The 16,999-nt window shown below is 53.9% G+C and overlaps 8 protein-coding genes across 8 annotated transcripts; 3 read left to right on the top strand and 5 right to left on the bottom strand.

Annotated features, from left to right (window-relative positions):
- Nucleotides 1-567: 567 nt before the first annotated feature.
- Nucleotides 568-1,665, bottom strand: P152DRAFT_454907 (yippee-like protein). Its single transcript, XM_033678678.1, has 2 exons — nucleotides 1,318-1,665; nucleotides 568-1,221 (listed from the first exon to the last, which is right to left on the bottom strand). The coding sequence occupies exons 1-2, from the start codon at nucleotides 1,414-1,416 to the stop codon at nucleotides 988-990; spliced, it is 333 nt and encodes a 110-aa protein (XP_033538311.1). The 5' UTR covers nucleotides 1,417-1,665; the 3' UTR covers nucleotides 568-987.
- A 107-nt stretch (nucleotides 1,666-1,772) lies between these two features.
- Nucleotides 1,773-2,493, top strand: P152DRAFT_133471 (uncharacterized protein). Its single transcript, XM_033673790.1, has one exon. It carries the CDS (start codon nucleotides 1,868-1,870, stop codon nucleotides 2,264-2,266), a length of 399 nt encoding a protein of 132 aa, XP_033538310.1. The 5' UTR covers nucleotides 1,773-1,867; the 3' UTR covers nucleotides 2,267-2,493.
- Nucleotides 2,315-2,624, bottom strand: P152DRAFT_133399 (uncharacterized protein). The gene has a single exon (XM_033673788.1). It carries the CDS (start codon nucleotides 2,526-2,528, stop codon nucleotides 2,364-2,366), a length of 165 nt encoding a protein of 54 aa, XP_033538309.1. The 5' UTR covers nucleotides 2,529-2,624; the 3' UTR covers nucleotides 2,315-2,363.
- Nucleotides 2,625-3,187: 563 nt separating this feature from the next.
- On the top strand, nucleotides 3,188-5,836 carry P152DRAFT_133507 (TPR-like protein). The gene is made up of 3 exons (XM_033673791.1): nucleotides 3,188-4,026; nucleotides 4,091-5,279; nucleotides 5,375-5,836. Exons 1-3 carry the CDS (start codon nucleotides 3,333-3,335, stop codon nucleotides 5,682-5,684), a joined length of 2,193 nt encoding a protein of 730 aa, XP_033538308.1. The 5' UTR covers nucleotides 3,188-3,332; the 3' UTR covers nucleotides 5,685-5,836.
- A 151-nt stretch (nucleotides 5,837-5,987) lies between these two features.
- Nucleotides 5,988-7,178, bottom strand: P152DRAFT_388429 (aldolase; the record flags this gene model as incomplete). The annotated part of the gene is made up of 2 exons (XM_033675927.1): nucleotides 5,988-6,374; nucleotides 6,510-7,178. 2 exons carry the CDS (start codon nucleotides 7,176-7,178, stop codon nucleotides 5,988-5,990), a joined length of 1,056 nt encoding a protein of 351 aa, XP_033538307.1.
- Nucleotides 7,179-8,436: 1,258 nt separating this feature from the next.
- P152DRAFT_133511 (NAD(P)-binding protein) lies at nucleotides 8,437-10,488 on the top strand. Its single transcript, XM_033673792.1, has 5 exons — nucleotides 8,437-8,725; nucleotides 8,783-8,825; nucleotides 8,885-9,047; nucleotides 9,109-9,925; nucleotides 9,981-10,488. Exons 2-5 carry the CDS (start codon nucleotides 8,802-8,804, stop codon nucleotides 10,243-10,245), a joined length of 1,269 nt encoding a protein of 422 aa, XP_033538306.1. The 5' UTR covers nucleotides 8,437-8,725; nucleotides 8,783-8,801; the 3' UTR covers nucleotides 10,246-10,488.
- A 539-nt stretch (nucleotides 10,489-11,027) lies between these two features.
- P152DRAFT_388404 (uncharacterized protein) lies at nucleotides 11,028-11,567 on the bottom strand (the record flags this gene model as incomplete). Its single annotated transcript, XM_033675925.1, has 2 exons — nucleotides 11,028-11,227; nucleotides 11,387-11,567. 2 exons carry the CDS (start codon nucleotides 11,565-11,567, stop codon nucleotides 11,028-11,030), a joined length of 381 nt encoding a protein of 126 aa, XP_033538305.1.
- Nucleotides 11,568-11,688: 121 nt separating this feature from the next.
- On the bottom strand, nucleotides 11,689-16,674 carry P152DRAFT_511402 (uncharacterized protein; the record flags this gene model as incomplete). The annotated part of the gene is made up of 3 exons (XM_033682709.1): nucleotides 15,602-16,674; nucleotides 15,389-15,544; nucleotides 11,689-15,303 (listed from the first exon to the last, which is right to left on the bottom strand). Coding segments are annotated over exons 1-3 (4,446 nt in total), but the record flags the coding sequence as incomplete, so codon positions are not given.
- Nucleotides 16,675-16,999: the final 325 nt, after the last annotated feature.

Genomic DNA, 16,999 nt, shown 5'->3' with positions numbered 1-16,999 from the left:
GAAACTACCGTAATCGGCCATGGCGGGGTACTGTGCAGCGGACTTTGGAGCATCCACAGGCATTTGCTACCGGGGGGTTGTCAGCACTCGGTATTTCCGGCCCTAAGTGTTTATGTCCCGAGGTGGAATCGACGGGTAGAATAGAATAATGATGTATTCAATCATGATAAGAGCTGCCTGCAGACGCGTAAAACGTTTTGCAACGATGCAACGTACAGTGTCGGTCGGTATTATTGAGCGGGGGAGGTCCACCTGTGTCCCGGGATTGAGATTGGGCGACATGAGCCATCGGGATGGCATCACACTGGCCTGCGATTCTGCTCGCCATATGAGCACGCGTCGGAGATAATTCGGGACGAGAACTCCGCTGGAAACTCGAGACATATTCTAGGCCAGAAATGAAGGCAAATAAGACGCAGACGGTTGTTCCTGAGCGGATGGACAGGGTGAGCATACAAGACCGTCCTGAGCAGGAGAGGAAGCACCAGGGTGGTCTCCGCCAATCCCTAGATGGCACTCGAACGAGGATGGGCAACGGCACGGATATCTACAGGAATTGTCGGGTTGTTTGATAACATGGTCACGTAACGGAGCCATGGCACCCCACGATTCGCGGGATGGTATGGCGCCTGCGATCCGGGCGTTCGGAAGCCGAAGAGTAGAGTAAAATGTTGCCGTTGAGCGTTGGACTGCCATATATAAATCGTTCAGTAAACTTAAGTGTTTGTCCCATTACCTGTTCCGGACTACGCCATTTGTCAGGCTGCGAGTAGCATGCCTTACTCCGAGCGAGACGAGTTTGAGTGATGAGGGCACCTTAGTTGTTGATGAGAACCACGGGCTCCTCTTCATACGCTCGCCTCGCCTTTCGAGATATAAACGACGCCAAACGCCATATCCATACGCCCTCCCCACCAGCGCCGATACAAATCCATACTCCAACCCATCATAATCATCATCAGCCCTCGCCTCAGGACCCCCGCACCCTTACGTCACGGTGCAAAGCAGCTCGGCCTCCAGGATGAACTTCCCTTCCTTATACTTCTCGGACGGCTCGTAGGCCTTGTCGTACTTCCAGCCGACTGTTTCGTTGCACTGCTTGCAGGCGATGTCGCGCACGATGTGCTTGCCGGTCGTCATGCTGCGTTCGCCCGGGTCGCCGATACTGATGTTGACGACAGTCTCGAAGAGGTAGGCTTTGCCGTGTTGGCCACGGAAGTTCTGAGGGGGAGGGGAGGGTCAGTTGGGGACGATATATGCTTGGAAGGAGGAGGGGCTGTGTGGGAGAGGGATTGCAAGGGATTGGAAAGAACATACCCGGCTGATGATGTCGTCGTGGTTGGAGAGGTGCGTCTTGCACACCTTGCAGCCGTAGATCTTGGTGGAGGAGAGGTAGACGTTGTATGCGAGCCCCATTTTCGTTTTTGGAACTTGGCTGGATGCCCGTAGAGCTGAGGAGATCGGCAGGTACTAGATACGTATGGAGGTATGGAGGTTTCCTGGGCCAGCAGAGCACTGGGAGGTGGAACTCGGGTTCGGCGTGCGGAGAGGGGGACGATAGATGATGTTCGATGTGTTCAGATGGTGTTAGATAGATTGAAGGAAGCGAGGGGATTCTCTCTAACGGGGAGAGCAAGAGAACCCTCCCGTTGCAGAACCCGCGGGGGAGGCTGGTGAAGATGGTAGTCAGCTGGTGGTGATTCAGGTCGGTGGGCTAGTGACTGATGACCGGGTGAAGGGACACAGCGTTGGTGGGGTGGTTTGGTGGTGGGCGAGGTCACAGTACGTTAGTTTGGAAACAGAAGCTTGAGGTTACTTCGAGCTTTGTTTGGCAGATCCGAACAGGATGGTATAGTATCTTCTAGAAATGGGGAAAGAGATGGTTGCGAGTGGGAGGAATGGAATGGGGTTCAAGTCGCATGCGGAAATAGGAGGAGGCAGTGAGATTCCGATGAGGGATGAGGGGACCTGGACTCTCTCGGTCTCTTTAGACTCTACTTCCTATTTCTCGTCTCCTACAGTGATGATAATAGCGGACTCTTATTCTCCGCTGTGGCTTTGCTTTGTCTTTGCTTTGGCTTCAGTAGGTACCGCATACAGCCGTGTAATCCTGTCCTATACAGGGCAATATAGCGCCAATTATCATCCTTCCAATCCGTTTGCCTGGAGGCTTCTACCGGGAATCATCATAGGCAAAGGCAAGCGATTGAAAACCGGATTTATTGACATGCCGCTATGCCTTGGTACATATTGCAATTATATCTGAAATCCTGGATGGTGCAGGTGCCTATTGATCCAATGATGAGAATCGTAATAAGTACGAATACAGCAATGGAGTTGCAGCGGTGGTTCACAATAGCCATTCAACGCTCAACCGTCGTCTGGTCTGGACTTCGTGATACACCCCCAAGAACCATGCAGATGTTCACTACACCAATGACGGTATGCAACACTGCTTGAATCCCAGAAGTCCTTTTGAGAATGCCCTTAGGCTTGACCTCGTGCTGTCCGTGAACTGTTTGGTACATGTAGGTACTCTGTAAAGCTATCCGCTACTGGGCCCCAATGGCACCATGACTGCCCAACACGGCATATTACAGCTGGCCTTTGAAGGCTATGAGCAGGAAACCTGGTCAGAAATGAGGTAGACAAGTCGGTATAGTAATAGCAATTAAAATAGACATAGAAATGCTGACGAGAACTTTCACTGGCGCACCCGGTCACTCAGTAGACCAGACCCGCCCTCTGCACAGACGCAGCACAGAGACACCGTCCTCCCTTGGCCTATCGAACCTTCTGGCACCTGGAAATGTGCATGCTGATCTTGCTTGAGCCTTCATGGAGTCTCCTGGGTGGTGCACTTCTCCTAACCTTCGCTTCATCAGCACGTGTTTTTGCCTCTTCAACAGTTCTGATCGATGCATGCTTGGTCTTGCCTGTAGCTTTGCATTGATAGTGCACGGGGGCTCGAAACGACTCTTGTGATACCACCGATCGAAGCGATAATATTCTGCCGGTTGCCCGGTTGCCCCGTTCACCATCTAACAAGATACCTGGTATCAGGAACCTTGGATAAAGGTGGTGGTCTCAAACTGTCAGTTGTGACGGTGCTGAACAGGAGTGTGCATTGGATCAGTTGATAATAGACAACGGACTTTGATCACTCTGACAGCCTAAAGCACCGGCGTACCAGCGTTGGGCCAAAAGAACTTGGGCCGAGAGGACCTGGGCCAAAAAAACGACAACGGGAACTCTGCCGAAAAAAGGGAACGCTCCCACCGGCTCTCAAGCTTTGCCCTATCGCCGGGATTCCATGATTTCGATCCGCCGCCATGGTGCCGAATCTCAACTTCTTCAATCAAAAATCCAAGAAGAAACTGGCTGACAAGATCGATACCTCGCTCCCTCCCTCCGTCGAGTCTACCCCGCCGTCATCGCCTGAAAAGAAATCTCCCTCGAAACGAACTGCTGACAAAGGCGAGAAGGAAGAGGCTCGGAAAGATAGCTCCAGCGCCGGATCCGGTGGACGAGAAAAGAAGCATTCCCGCACCGCCTCGACTGGAAAGTCATCTAAGAAGGACAAGAATCGCGATTCGCACCCGTTGAACCTCCCTCCCGACGAGCTGCAGAGACGCTTCTCGCACCTGAGTCGCAGCAGCACCATGAGCGAGAATTCACAATATGCGACGGGCAGCCCGATGGATGTTGACCGCGAGAAAACTCGCACGCCAACCCCGTCTCCCTCCAACCCATCTCTCCATCGAACCAATTCCGACTCGGTGAAATCCAAGTCCACTCCGCAGAGACCGGGAAGCCCGCTCCACAAGGCCGGTACATTCCCCCGGAAAGCCAACGGCGCCAATGTCAATGGCACATCCGCTCATGGAGATGCACCCCCCGCGCCTCCTCCCCATCGTACACAAGATGCAGCGAAGCCTTCGGCCGATGCGGAGACATTCAAGGCCGCTGGCAACAAGTTTTTCAAGGCAAAGGAGTATGACAAAGCCATCCAGGAATACACCAAAGGTTCGATTCACTGCTTCGTATTGATTCATCCTCTTGATCATCTGGTTCTGACATCGCATCACAGCAATCGAAGCCGACCCCAACAGCCCCACATACCGCTCCAACCGCGCCGCAGCATACATGTCAGCCAACCGATACACCTCTGCCATGGAGGACATCCGAGCCGCAGATATGATGGACCCGAACAACCCCAAAATCCTCCTTCGCATGGCCCGCATCGAAGTCGCCGTGGGCAACCACGACTCCGCCCTGTCCATCTACGCGAAGATCACCCCTCCCCCGTCCGCCACCGACATGTCCCCCGCCGTGGAGATGCGCAAAGCCATCGGAGAAGCGAACATGCTCCTCGACGACCAGACTGCTGGCGGCACGCTGATCCTCCACGCACTCGAGCGCGCGGCAAGGCACCTGGGAGCCTACGTAACGTGGCCGCGGAAATGGCGCCTCATGAAAGCCGCGGCGTATCTCCGTATGGGCGCCGCAAACCCCTCGGGGAACGCCAACTCGCTCGGGGAGGCCGAATCGATTTCCATGCAGCTACTACGGGAAGCGTCCGGCGGGCTCGATCCCGACGCGTTGCTGATGCGCGCCAAAGCGATGTACTTTTCCGGCGACAGCGACGGGGCGATCAAGCACCTGCGGCACGCCATGAACCTCGATCCGGACTTCACGGAGGCGGCGCGGCTGTATAAGCGGGTGTCGCGGCTGGAGTCGCTCAAGGCGGAGGGAAATACATTGTTCAAGACCGGCTCATTCCATCGAGCCATTCTCAAATATACGGACGCCTTGGAGATCGACCCATCGGCGCGGTTAACGAACGCGAAAATCCTTTATAATCGGGGGTTGTGTAACCTCAAGCTGAAGAAATACGACGCCGCGGAAGAGGACTGTAGCGCCGCACTGAAGTTCGATCCGAGATACACCAAGGCCATCAAAACCCGCGCCACCGTCTGGGGTCAGCAAGGGCGATGGGAAGATGCGGTCAAGGAGCTGAAGGCGGTCAAAGAGTCCAACCCCGGAGAACCAAACATCGATTCGGAAATTCGCAAGGCGGAGCTGGAGCTGAAGAAGAGCAAGCGGAAGGATTACTACAAGATCTTGGGTGTAGATAAGGAGGCGGGCGATATGGAGATCAAGAAAGCGTACCGGAAGTTGGCGGTGCTGCATCATCCCGACAAGAACATCGGGGTGGAGGGGGCGGAGGAGAGGTTCAAGGATGTCGGGGAGGCGTATGAGTGTTTGAGTGATTCTCAGTATGTGTCCCTTTACTTTTCTCCTCAGAGACGTTGTTGTATCTCTCTGAAACTCCCTTAATACCCGGAATTTGTTGCTAACCGCTTTGTCACAGGAAACGCGCTCACTACGACTCTGGAGCCGACCTCATGGACCCCTCAGACATGTACGGCGGTGGTGGTGGCTTCCACGGCGGCGGAGGGGGCGGCGTCCCCATCGACCCCGAGGTGCTATTCTCCCTCTTCGGCGGCGCCGGCGGCGGCGGAAGACCTGGTGGAGGATTCGGTGGCGGCGGGATGGGTGGCATGGGCGGCATGGGCGGCATGGGCGGAAGCCCATTCTCGACGTACTCTGCGGGTGGAGGAATGCCGGGGCAGGGGCGAGGGGCCGGGAACTTCCCTGGGGGGTATCCCTTCTCGAGGTGATTGAGATGGAAGGCGATAGAGATGGATGGAGATTTTTTCTGTTCTCTAGGTTCGGCGGATGGGCAGTCCGTGCAAATCATGCCACAAAAGCGACTCGAGGGAGCGAAAGCTACATGGAGCTCATTTTGTATAGGGTATAGACGGACGGTGGGCCCTTTGTACAGCATGATCCAACTCAATTGGCGGAATAGACTACACGAATTCGAACGATGAGGATGCTTGCTCTATTTCATATTTCACCCCGCATTATCGTCCATCACCCGCCCACCCCCAACGCCGATCTGTGTCACCGTCCGTGAAGCGTCATAGCGCCGCCTCCAGCGCCCACAGCTCCGTCGTCGCGTCCTTAATCCTCAACGCCTCCACCTCATCCAACCGCTTGAGCGGCGCCCTCGGGAACCCGCCGTACCCGAAGTAACTCTGCAACGCCGACTTGGTGCCGGGGATGGCGCTCTTCGTGAGCACCCAGTCCCCCGTCGAGAGGACCCGCTGCAGGCGCGCCGCCTCGGACAGCGTAGCGAGCGGGTCGGGCGACGACGAGAGTGATTCCATTGCCTTCCACACCCTCACGCAGGTTTTCGGGAACACATTGGCGCCACCCGCGATGATGCCCGAGCCGCCGGAGACGAAGGTTTGAAGGGTGAAGTCGGCCATTCCGCCGAAAGCCATGTACGGGATGCCCTTGGCCTCCTCGGTGGAGGAGGTGGGAAGCCCCGCCGGCGCGTCCGAGAGGCCGGGGATGAGCGTGGCGGTGGGAGCGGGCTTGGTCTTGTTGTCCAGGTTGGGGAGGGTGGAGGGGTGCAAGGCATTCATGGCGCGGGCGACGCGGGTGAGCTTGCCGTTGTTACCGCAGGTGAACTTGCAGCCGACGATGTTGGGATGCTGGCAGATGCGGATCAGGAGGTCGGAATCCATGTCGATGCCGGCGACGGCGCCGGGGTAGTTGTAGAGCACGAGCGGGATGGGAGAAGCGGAGGCGACGGAGGTGAAGTAGGTGTAGATGGCGGCGTCATCCATGGCCGCTCGGTAGTAGCTGGGCGGAACCAGCAGCGCGTATTCTCCTCCTGCGGCGGCGGATTCGTGGATTAAGTCCAGGGTGAGTGTGACCGATTGCTCGGACGTTCCAACCATGATGGGGATGTGGGAGAAACCGGCCTGATCCAAGGCTGCCCGGACAGTGCGAGTAACGATGACTTTCTCGGCGCGGGTCAGATGCACCGCCTCGCCGTTGGAGCCCATGGTGACAATGCCAACCAGGCCGGCCTGTGCCAGGCGGACCGAATGGGCGCCGATGGCTTGAAGATCCAGGTTGTCGTCTGCATCGAAGAAGGTAAGGACGGGACAGTAGATTCCAGGACGGAGAGGGTTCCGGCTTCCGGAAGGCGGATGGAAAGATCCATTGGTGGCAGAGATTGAATGATTGCCATTCAAGAGTGGTCCATCTGCTGTATGACCATTTGCTGCCCCATTTGTGACGACGCTCTCAGTTGCCATGATGACAGTGCAATGCTTAGACGATGCTTTGATTCTGGAAACCCCAGAAGTTAATCAGTCACTACGGCTTTGAGTACAAGGATGGATGGCTATATAACGGGGCTTTCTCCGTGTTATATAGATCTTGCTACCACAATGGTTCGGAAGGATCCGTCAAAGCGCTGGCAGCTGGTGAGATGCAGATTCTAAGGAACTGCATGCAGGAATGCGGGGAAGCCTAGATAGGAATCGCAATAAATTGAGAACGACTCCGAGGAATTGACAGATGCAATAGAAAGGAAGTCAGCTGGACATTGATCTGGAGGATGAGTGCGAAAGGACCGAGAGAACCAAGAATTTCGCTGAGGTGATACACACGACACTCTACCCAACCTGCATCTATGGACAGGGCATTAATATAAATGTTAGGACATGCTCGGAGCTGATCCCGTCTAGCATGGAAAAATAGCATCAACCGTCCATCCCGAACCTGGTCTGATTTCCCGGGGCAAAAGGGGACGAGGATACCGGTATGTGGAGGGGATCTTACGAGAATGGAGGCGCTGTCTTAGCATGACTGGTCCAAGAATAGCCGGAGGGATATTAGCGGAACAGCCGCGTCTATGGGGGGGAAGCAAAGGAAAATTTGACATAATGTGAACGCGATGATCCGAACCGCTGTACGGGAAATGGAAGACGTGGGATTGTAAGACGTGGGATTGAAGACGGGCCGCTTCCAGAATTTGGAGCAGTAACAAGACTAGACAAGACTAGACCATCAGCGATGATACATTGTCCCTCATTGGCCGTTATCGTTCCTGATTCCTGGCGGAGATGGGGAGGGGATCTTCACACGAGAGGTCGAGACAGCCATACGGGCAGAGAGTCTGGGGATTCGGAGGGCTTAGGAGCAGGAACACGAATGCCAATTATGCAATTGACTAACCACGGGCGTTTTTTTCCTCATTGAACAGGCCTTATAACGGATCCTTTCCAATGTCGCGCCATGCTCTGGCATGCAGTGGTGAGAAATTGGGAGAGCCGACGTACAAGTTGAAGGAACAAGTTGGAGAAACGTCGTCAAAGGAAGCAGGAGATGGAATTGTTCCACCAATCACTCCAGGGGGAAGTCGTGGGGTAAACGCCGCAATCCATCACCTGCAGATTTCCATGCATGGCTCCTTGATTGTCCTGCGGCGGTTGATTTTTGCATGATCGGCTGTGACTGGATGCTTGTAGTTATGAGCGATTGCAACCGTTGGCTGTTCGTTTATTGATGGAATGAATTATGAACGGAGGGGAGGAGGAGAGAGCATCGTGGTTCGATCATCCGGAAACATTCCCGGTTCCACCATCAGCCTCCAAATCCTCTCCGGGGGACCGTCTGGAGGAAGATTGTCCTGAATTAACCCTGAAGATCCCATCTATTTCTCACAACAAGGATGGAATTGAGCGGTGGTATTTACCCGCGACTCGCGACCAGTGCGGCCTCGGGGCGGGGGGCATTAGAGACTATGAACAGCTCTGGGGTTTGCTGCTCGATTGAATTGATCTCTTTTCATTTATGAGTAAACTTTGAGACTCCAAGAAACATCCAAAATTGTAACCAGTTGCCCTAATCTTAGAGTATTGACTGTATACAATATGGCTCCACTCGATGTGTGCATGGTGAGTACAGGTCATTTCCCTTTGAGTTGAGGGACACATATTGACGGACTACCACGTAGGTCGGTACTGGGGAGTACACGACGGGATTTGTTGGCGGAGGAGCTTCCGGATCAGACAAGAAGGTGGGCGTGGTTGGACTGACGCTCTTTGACCTGCGAAGGCGAGGCAAGGTGGGCAACTTGAGTATGGTGGGAGTCTCAGGCCAGAAGTTCCCAGCAATCCGTAAGTCCTCCATCGTCCGAACCATATAGGACGAGATGGTCTGATATCAGGGACATTCTAGGAGAACACCTTACCAAGAACATCACCCAAGTCTACAACAATTTGGACACCAGCTTCGACTCCTACCCGGACAACAATACGTCCGACCCGGAGGCCTACAAGGCGGCTATCGATGCCCTTCCTCCCGCCTCTGCCATCACCATTTTCACACCTGACCCCACACATTTCCCAATCGCTCTGTATGCCCTCCAAAAGGGCCACCATGTCCTCGTCACCAAGCCTGCCACGCTGCTCCTCTCCGAGCACCAGATCCTTCTCGCCGAAGCTCGCAAGCGCAATCTCCTGGTCTACGTCGAGCACCACAAGCGATTCGACCCGGCCTACGCAGATGCCCGACACAAGGCCACGCAAATCGGCGACTTCAACTACTTCTACAGCTACATGTCACAGCCGAAGTCGCAGCTGGAAACGTTCAAGGCCTGGGCGGGCAAGGACTCGGACATCAGCTACTACCTCAACTCGCACCATATCGACATCTGTGCGTACCTGGCACCACAGTGGAGGCCCGCACGCGTGAATGCATCGGCGAGTAAAGGGATCGCCACCGGTGTGGGCTGCGTGGCAGAGACAGAGGATACCATCACCTGCATGGTGGAGTGGGGAAAATCGGTTGAAGGCAAGGAGGACCAAGTGGAGGATCTCGGTGCGAAGAGGGCGGTGGGAATATACACGGCGAGTTGGACGGCGCCGCAGAAGGCAGGCGTGCACAGTAACCAGTACTTCCACTATGTCGGGTCGAAGGGGGAGATTCGCATGAATCAGGCCAAGAGGGGATACGATGTGACCAGCGACGATGGCGGGTTGGCGTGGTATAATCCGTGAGTATCCCCAAATACCCTGGGACTCCATCGCTGGACACTAACTTGCAACCAGTTTCTACATGTCATATGCTCCTGGTCCCACCGGCGAGTTCAATGGTCAGTCCGGCTACGGCTATGTGTCGTTCGAGAAGTTCGTCGATGCCGTCACGGCCCTCAAAGAGGGAACAGCCACATTGGATAATTTCGACAATATGAATTTGCCAACGTTGAAGAACACTCTTGCCACGTCGGCCATTCTGGAAGCGGGACGGAGAAGCTTGGATGAGAAGAGACCCATTGATGTGGTCGTCAACGGCGATCAATGGGAACTCCAATAGTCTCGGCTGATGTGGGCTCTTCCTGGAATGTGTTTTCCCGAAGTTTGAGAAAATGAAATTCCCTGTAACCAGATTTATTCCTGGCTGGGAGAACAAGGTACGGTATTCACGTCACAATGGCGCATATATGAAGGATTAAGAAGTTCAATTATTTTAGAGCCATAACTAAGCTATTGAAACACTACGTGTCGCACTTCCAACTTTTGTGAACTTTGACACTGACGTGATTTGGTACGCGGCGGCATCCCGCATCTTCATCGCCTGGTCTCGCTTGCTCCGACCGGTTGACGTACAGTCTTACGGTCATATTTAGCCACGCCGGATAAGGTGAAAGGCGGACCGAGGGGCGTTGGAAAAGGCGGTGCAACCAGCTTCTCGTAGTATTTCCAAATACCGTTCGTTCCCGGAAATTCCTTTACTCCTGGTCCTGATTTCGATGACGGAGATCGAACGTTTCGAGACTTGCCCGCATGCGCCAAGCTCAGGCTAGAGGGTCGCGAGAAGATGTACCCGCTGAGGTATCTGGCTCGGCCAGATCGGACTGAGATAGCTTAAACTCATTGACTCGGAAGTGTGCAAGTCGCAGGACGGAGCCCGCACGCGAGAGGAAACAGGAAAGAAACGAGCAGGAAAGCAGTTCATCACAAGATGAGAGCCACATGCTAGCGTAATTAAGGCAAAAACAAATGCGAGCGTGACCACGCCGGTAGATAATGCTTGGGGTATCAGAAATGGGAGGGATGGGAGAGTGGGATCTATGCAAGTAGGCATCAATTCAAGCCTCATAAGTTCAAGACCCGTGTCTCATCGCCGAGAAATCGTCGTCGGTAGTTTGCGATTTCTTTCGCAACTAATTCCGGATCGTTTACGCCGCGTTGTCGAAGGACCTTTACCACCTCCTTGAGTCCTTCGGTCCATTTCTTGCGTTCGTCTTCGGTCTGGCCGGGGTTCTTTGTCCCGAGCTGAACAAGGATCATGTCGTCTGCATCGTTAGTGGCACAGCTGTCAGTAAGACCACCCTGAACATAGTGCAAGAACTAGTGAAAGAAAGGAGCATGCAAGGAACGAGTTGAATGGGCGGAGGAGGAGCCGAGTCCACATTACTGGCTCGAGAAATCAAGTGACCACAGAACAAACATACCACTCAACCCCATCTTATTCCAATGTTGACCTTTCTTGCACTTTGGGTCAGTACAGACACCGTCAATGTCATTCATACATATCGGCTTGTTCGGATCGATGCTATGGCTGTAAGTTAACGAACGGAAACCCCCGCGGACGTTCTGGGAGTAGTGCGGATGGTATCGATAGGACCTGAACATGCGCAAGGGGGACTCGTAAGCTTTGAAATGCTGGGAGCGAGCGTTCGCAAGAGCCCCAGCCGTGGGTTGAGGGATACTGGGCACGGGCACTTTCATTGAAGCCTCTTGGCTGGTAGCTCGAATCTGTATTTCTGGCGTGTTCTAAGAGATGTTAAATTCACGTACATTCTCTCACGGCTGAACAGGATTGCGGCACTTACAGATTCAAGGTCCATGTCTTCTGATTCCTCCGACTCCGATTCCGAACTCTCCTCAGAAGCTTCCGAAGTAGCACTAGGTTCCGCAGCTGCAATCTGGACTTCATCTGTCACTGCCTGCTTCTCCTCGGCGATATCTCGCTGTACCGGAGAAGCCTCCGCTTCAGATGACGGCTTGTTCTGGCGAAGAGCTTCTAGCCTCGCCCGGAGCAAGGCATTCCTCTCAGCCCGTTTCGCCTCGAGTATAAGTGCTTCTTGTGCCTGGCGCTCGGCGTCATCGGTATGCTTGTCATCAACCGCAGCAATCGCACGGTCTGCGTCTTTCTGTGAGTCACCTTGGGTACTAATGGATTCGACATGGGACGAGAGCAAAGCTGCAATCGGATTTGTGGTGTCGATGGGAGCGGCGTTTTGGACTTCGCCAGGCTTCTCGAAGCTGGTCAGATGAGCTGCGCCGATCGCACCTACTCGGTCTTCGCTGAAGACACTGGTCGATTGGCTTGGGTCAAGAGACTCCATCTCGAGGAATCCAGCAGCGACTTGTGCGGCCAGCGAGACATGATCAGGAATTGTGCTGTTGACGTCCTCTCCGATATCGGCATCTTGGGCACTCAAAGCAGCTTCATCGCCGATGATGTCCTCGGGATCATAATCATCGCTGTCATCTTCTTCGGCAGCAGACCCAACGGAGCGCTGTGAGCCATTGGTTGGAGCAAGCTGTTCGTCTTGATCGTAGAAGTCTTCTTCCTCGTCGACGGATTCGGTTGATGATTCTTCCATAGGTGCAGATCCACTGTGCAGGAGCGTGGAGACTACCTCTTGTGATACTTTGGATACCGAACCACTCTGAAGTGCCGAAGCACTTGGAATCCTGGATGCCGTAATCATCCCCTCTGCTCCATAAACAATTTCGGGTAGATCCATCTCTCTAGGATCATCTGGCGATTCGGGGGCTTGTCTGTTTGTGTCGTCGTCCTCCATAATCTCGCCCTCACTGACCTCAAGATCCATCGCCTCGCCAGGGCCAGAAGATTCGCTAGCATTATTGGGCGGTGTGCGGTCATCCTCGTCGTACAGCATCTCCTCGTCCTCACCGCCATCATAGATAGCGGAAGAAACAGACTGGCCATCGACCGAGTCATCCTTCTTGGTCGTGTCTTCGTAAAGATCCTGGTCTTCCCAGCCTGTCTCAAGATCATCCTCAGATGCCCGGCGCTCTGTGGGTATTGCATCGGCTCGAACAGACTCCGCAGAGCCCGGAATGGCCTCAAAAGCCGGGCCTGCTTCTGGCACAGCGGCTTCGGGTATAGTGGTCTCCAGTGGGACACCGACTAGGCGGGCGCTGGCATCTCCTTCCGAATTATCAACCTCATTGGCGACACCAGCACCAGCATCTTCGCCGCTGTCATCGCTAATTTGCATGAGCTCTTGGAGATACCTGTCTTTTTCCTCGCGCCTTCTCCGCTCTTCATCTTCTAGTTGCTGCATTTTTCTCTGCAATTCTTCCTTTCGCCGCGCACGGACTGACGTTTCACGGTAAGGCGACGGAGAAAGCGTATGGGCATGGGAGTCGGAAAGCGCCAATGTACTTGGCATCTGGGCCCGACTGATTCGAGGCGAGATTGAAGCTATTGCAGATCTTTCGGCATGAGCGGTTGTGGTGAAACCAGCTGGCCGGCCTGAGAAGGATGTAGCGGGATCGGATTTGACGTTCCTCTGAGCGTCGGGTTTCTTGAGCGAGCTCTTGGCTTTCAGTTTTGCCTGCATCAGTGCTTCTTTGGCGGCAATCTCGCGCTTCAGCCTCTCGATTTCCTGTTCTTTCTCGACCACGTTCGGCGTCTCAGAGCCGGAAGGTATTGGCGGCGTATCCAACGGTGCGCGGGATCGGGTTACGGTAGGAAGCGATGAAAGAGCGGGAAGGGGACGAGGCGGGGGAGGGAGACCGTCCCCAGAATTTGCTCCTTTCCGCATTTCAGATTCGATCAGGCCGGCTACTGCGGCCTCAAGCTCAACCGAATCTTGGATAGCATCTTCTGTATCCTCAAGAACCTCACCCTCCTCTTCCTCCTCATCTTCGTCTTCGTCATCACTAAGATCGATTATCATCCGCTCATGGGGATCATAGCCACCATAGGCGTTATGGACTTGTCCATAGCTTGCGCTTCGACTTGCAGTGAACGATGGACGTTTACTCAAAGGTTCCGTGTCAATATCGTCAAAGTCCGAAGCGACAGGCCTTCTTCGCTTATTCAGATTGCTTGACTGGACGGAAAAAGAGCCAGGCACAGGGCGGATAGGAGAGGAGAAGGCGTTTGGATAACCTTGGCCGTTCACGATGGGAGCAGTGCGAAGTCCTTGGCCGGTTGACATAGCAGTCGGGAAGGTCTCTGAAAGACTAAGTCCTGGGATCGCACCCATGGAAGAGGCTGGCCTGGCAATAACAGGAGCCTGGGACATGTTCTCCTGTTGCTGAACTTGACTTGACAGGTGATGTGGAGAATAAGCCGGTGCTTGTTTTGGAGTCCCTTGTGCTTTCTGCCTCAGTAAATGAGCCTCCAACCTTTGGCGAGCCAACTCTGTTTGCTTGCGTTTCTTTTCTTCTCTTTCCGAGATCGCCACCGCATCGGACAGTGCTCCGTTCTCCGGGATTGCGACGGAAGGACTTCTCTCCGCCTCAGAGAATGCGATGGCCTTAGAAGTGACATCTTCTGGCCCTGTGGAAATGGGAGGGTTGACAACTTTGGACTCTTCCGAGAGCTCTGCTAGTAGCGCTGATGGCGTGGGTATAGAGGGCGGAGCTTGGTCGGCATTAGACCCCGCGGCCTTCTTCTTCTTAAGAGCAAGAAGTTTCTGGATATATTCCTGACGCTTTGCAGCTGCAGCTTCTGGAGTTGTGCCCACTGATTGAGCAATCGTAGTGGAGGTTTTCATTGGCTGTGAAGGTGAAAGTCTGTGGACATCGGGAGAATATCCTGATGAGGCTGCACCCACGGCATTGTTCACCTTGACAGCTTCTGGAGTTGGATTGACGAGCCCAGGGAGATCGGTCGCAATAGCGGATTCACCGCATGGAGGGGCATTCTGGGTCAATGATTGATTGACTTCGGGAGGAACCAAGGCGGTAGAACCAGCGGGACGCTGGATATACTCCTCATGTGGGGGTTTCGGGGCAGATTTACCCAGCTTCGCGGCGGCCACTCGTGCTTTCGCTTGGGCGAGGTGGACACGAGCCTCGTCAAATAGCCCACTTAGTTGGGCAATTTCAAATTCAGTCCAAGGAGGATTTTCTTCCGCCATGTCACCAACGCTGTAGCCGTTCTCCGCCAATGTATTCACGAATTTCCGAACCCAATCTGGGTGAGGCACTGCGTGACCTGGCTGCGTGGCGGATGTTGTGGGTTGTGTGTGGTGGGAAGGGTCGCCTAGGTTTGTGTGTGATGGAATCGATTGAATGCTGGTTGATCCGAAAGGAACACTCGCAGGGACTTGGGAAGTTGGCGCTTGCAAATATGGTGGGTTGTGATTCACATTCAAAACATCTGTGAAAAATGGAAATGTTAATGTGTTTTCTGAAGAAAGTAATAACAGTACGATGAACCACTACTCCACAGGCTTCCCACTTACCGGCTGGCTCACTTGAACTGGGTTGCACGCCCTTGGTAGGTTGATCGGGTTTCTGCATTTCTGCATTATTTTCCTGACTGACCGGCGGCAAAGATGGAGAATAGGCTTCGTTGTCTTCTATCTCGATTGCTGCGTTTAAAGCATCATGAGAGGCATCTAGAAAGCAGTCAGATTCGAGATCGCATGGCAAGGAAGTGAATGAGGAGATCCAACCTTTCGCTTCACGTGCCATTTCATTGCCATGCAGATTGGCATCAGTTCTTGGTTCATTTGCACCACCTTGTACACTTCCCCATCCATCGGCTCCAGTTTTGCCATGCTGAGATGAAGGTGTGATGGGGTTTGTGTCGACATTACTCATTTCTAGATCTTGACGTGGCCTGGGCTGTCCGTTGGTACCGTTTGGTGTCAGTTGCGGCCCAGGGGATGGGAACCCAGGAAAGGTCGGATTTTGAGGGGCTTGCGAGCGCATTTGGCTATGTTGTTGGGCGTAAGGGGTATTCTGCATTGAAAAGGCTTGATACTGCCCTGCAGCAGGAGTGTTTGCGGCGTATCCAGCGACCGAGTGCGGGATGGGAAAAGGCATGCCATAACCCGGCGGTGTCTGATACTGAGACTGGGCAGTGATTGGCGAGGTCTGCGTGACCTGTCCCCAGTACGGGTTAGGAAAAGGCGGCATCGGCTGGCCGTAGTTTCCTGAAGGCAAGGTCGCGCTATGCTGGTATGCGGCTTGGTTTGGATGAGGCGTGTATCCGGAATGCTGCTGAGGCATTTGCATGGCATGTTGCTGAGGGAACATCTGCTGAGGAGGCTGCGAAAATGGTATGCTATTCTGCGCAGCATATGGCATCGATCCGTGGCCGAAATGAGGGTTATGGTAGTCACCCATCTTGACGACGATCTTGAGCGTTACTGAGGGTGGTGGTGTCGATGTTGCTGCTTCATGCTAGTGAGGTCCACAACATTATCACCGTAACATCAATGATTGAGACTGTGGAAGAGTCGAGAGAACAATAGGTAAATCCAAATGCTCAAATGACAGCGATCAGTGAGGACAAGCGATGGATAGGAAAGGACGAGATGGATTTAGTCCTTGAAAGCACTCTTGCGCAGTAGAGCGAGAGAAGGGATAGCAAGCTCTTGAATGTTGCTTGACTCTCGCGTCATTAAAATGGGAGATGGTCTCTCAATGAATTTTGGATGAGCTCCTTCAATAGGCAGCTAGGAGACAATGGCCACACGGGTAGATGGTATCGTTTTACTCCTCGAAAGTGACATGGACTAAGGGACAGCAGTAGAGTTGTCGGCCGGAGGCAAAGAATATCGCGAGATCGACCACCACTCACGTGACTCAACCAATCAGCGATCACCAGCTGAGGTTGCGCGACAGGCGCGAGTCGTCCGACCGACGCATGTTTGTAAACACCGATGTTCACCACTCCACCATGTCGTCTCGTGGACCTGAATGAACGAGGTGATGAAATGTCCAAAGAACAATTCCCTACCTTGAACAACTCTTGCCTATCTTGTGCTCTCTTTTCTTGGACCTCTTTCTAGAACCTCTTCCCAATTAATGGCACTCAGCTCTGTCATGCGTGCCACCCCAGCAGA

This window comes from Eremomyces bilateralis (assembly GCF_010015585.1).
Source record: "Eremomyces bilateralis CBS 781.70 unplaced genomic scaffold P152scaffold_2, whole genome shotgun sequence".
Lineage (NCBI taxonomy): Eukaryota > Fungi > Ascomycota > Dothideomycetes > Eremomycetales > Eremomycetaceae > Eremomyces > Eremomyces bilateralis.
This window is presented reverse-complemented; position numbering and strand designations above follow the sequence as displayed.

Coding starts and splice junctions, on each gene's coding strand:
- P152DRAFT_133507 (XM_033673791.1), top strand. CDS start 3,333: ATGGTGCCGAATCTCAACTTCTTCAATCAAAAATCCAAGAAGAAACTG. Junction 4,027..4,090: donor CATCCAGGAATACACCAAAG/GTTCGATTCACT, acceptor ATCGCATCACAG/CAATCGAAGCCGACCCCAAC. Junction 5,280..5,374: donor GAGTGTTTGAGTGATTCTCA/GTATGTGTCCCT, acceptor GCTTTGTCACAG/GAAACGCGCTCACTACGACT.
- P152DRAFT_133511 (XM_033673792.1), top strand. CDS start 8,802: ATGGCTCCACTCGATGTGTGCATG. Junction 8,826..8,884: donor CTCCACTCGATGTGTGCATG/GTGAGTACAGGT, acceptor ACTACCACGTAG/GTCGGTACTGGGGAGTACAC. Junction 9,048..9,108: donor CCAGAAGTTCCCAGCAATCC/GTAAGTCCTCCA, acceptor GGGACATTCTAG/GAGAACACCTTACCAAGAAC.
- P152DRAFT_454907 (XM_033678678.1), bottom strand. CDS start 1,416: ATGGGGCTCGCATACAACGTCTACCTCTCCTCCACCAAGATCTACGGC. Junction 1,222..1,317: donor ACGACGACATCATCAGCCGG/GTATGTTCTTTC, acceptor CCTCCCCCTCAG/AACTTCCGTGGCCAACACGG.
- P152DRAFT_133399 (XM_033673788.1), bottom strand. CDS start 2,528: ATGTACCAAACAGTTCACGGACAGCACGAGGTCAAGCCTAAGGGCATT.
- P152DRAFT_133471 (XM_033673790.1), top strand. CDS start 1,868: ATGGGGAAAGAGATGGTTGCGAGTGGGAGGAATGGAATGGGGTTCAAG.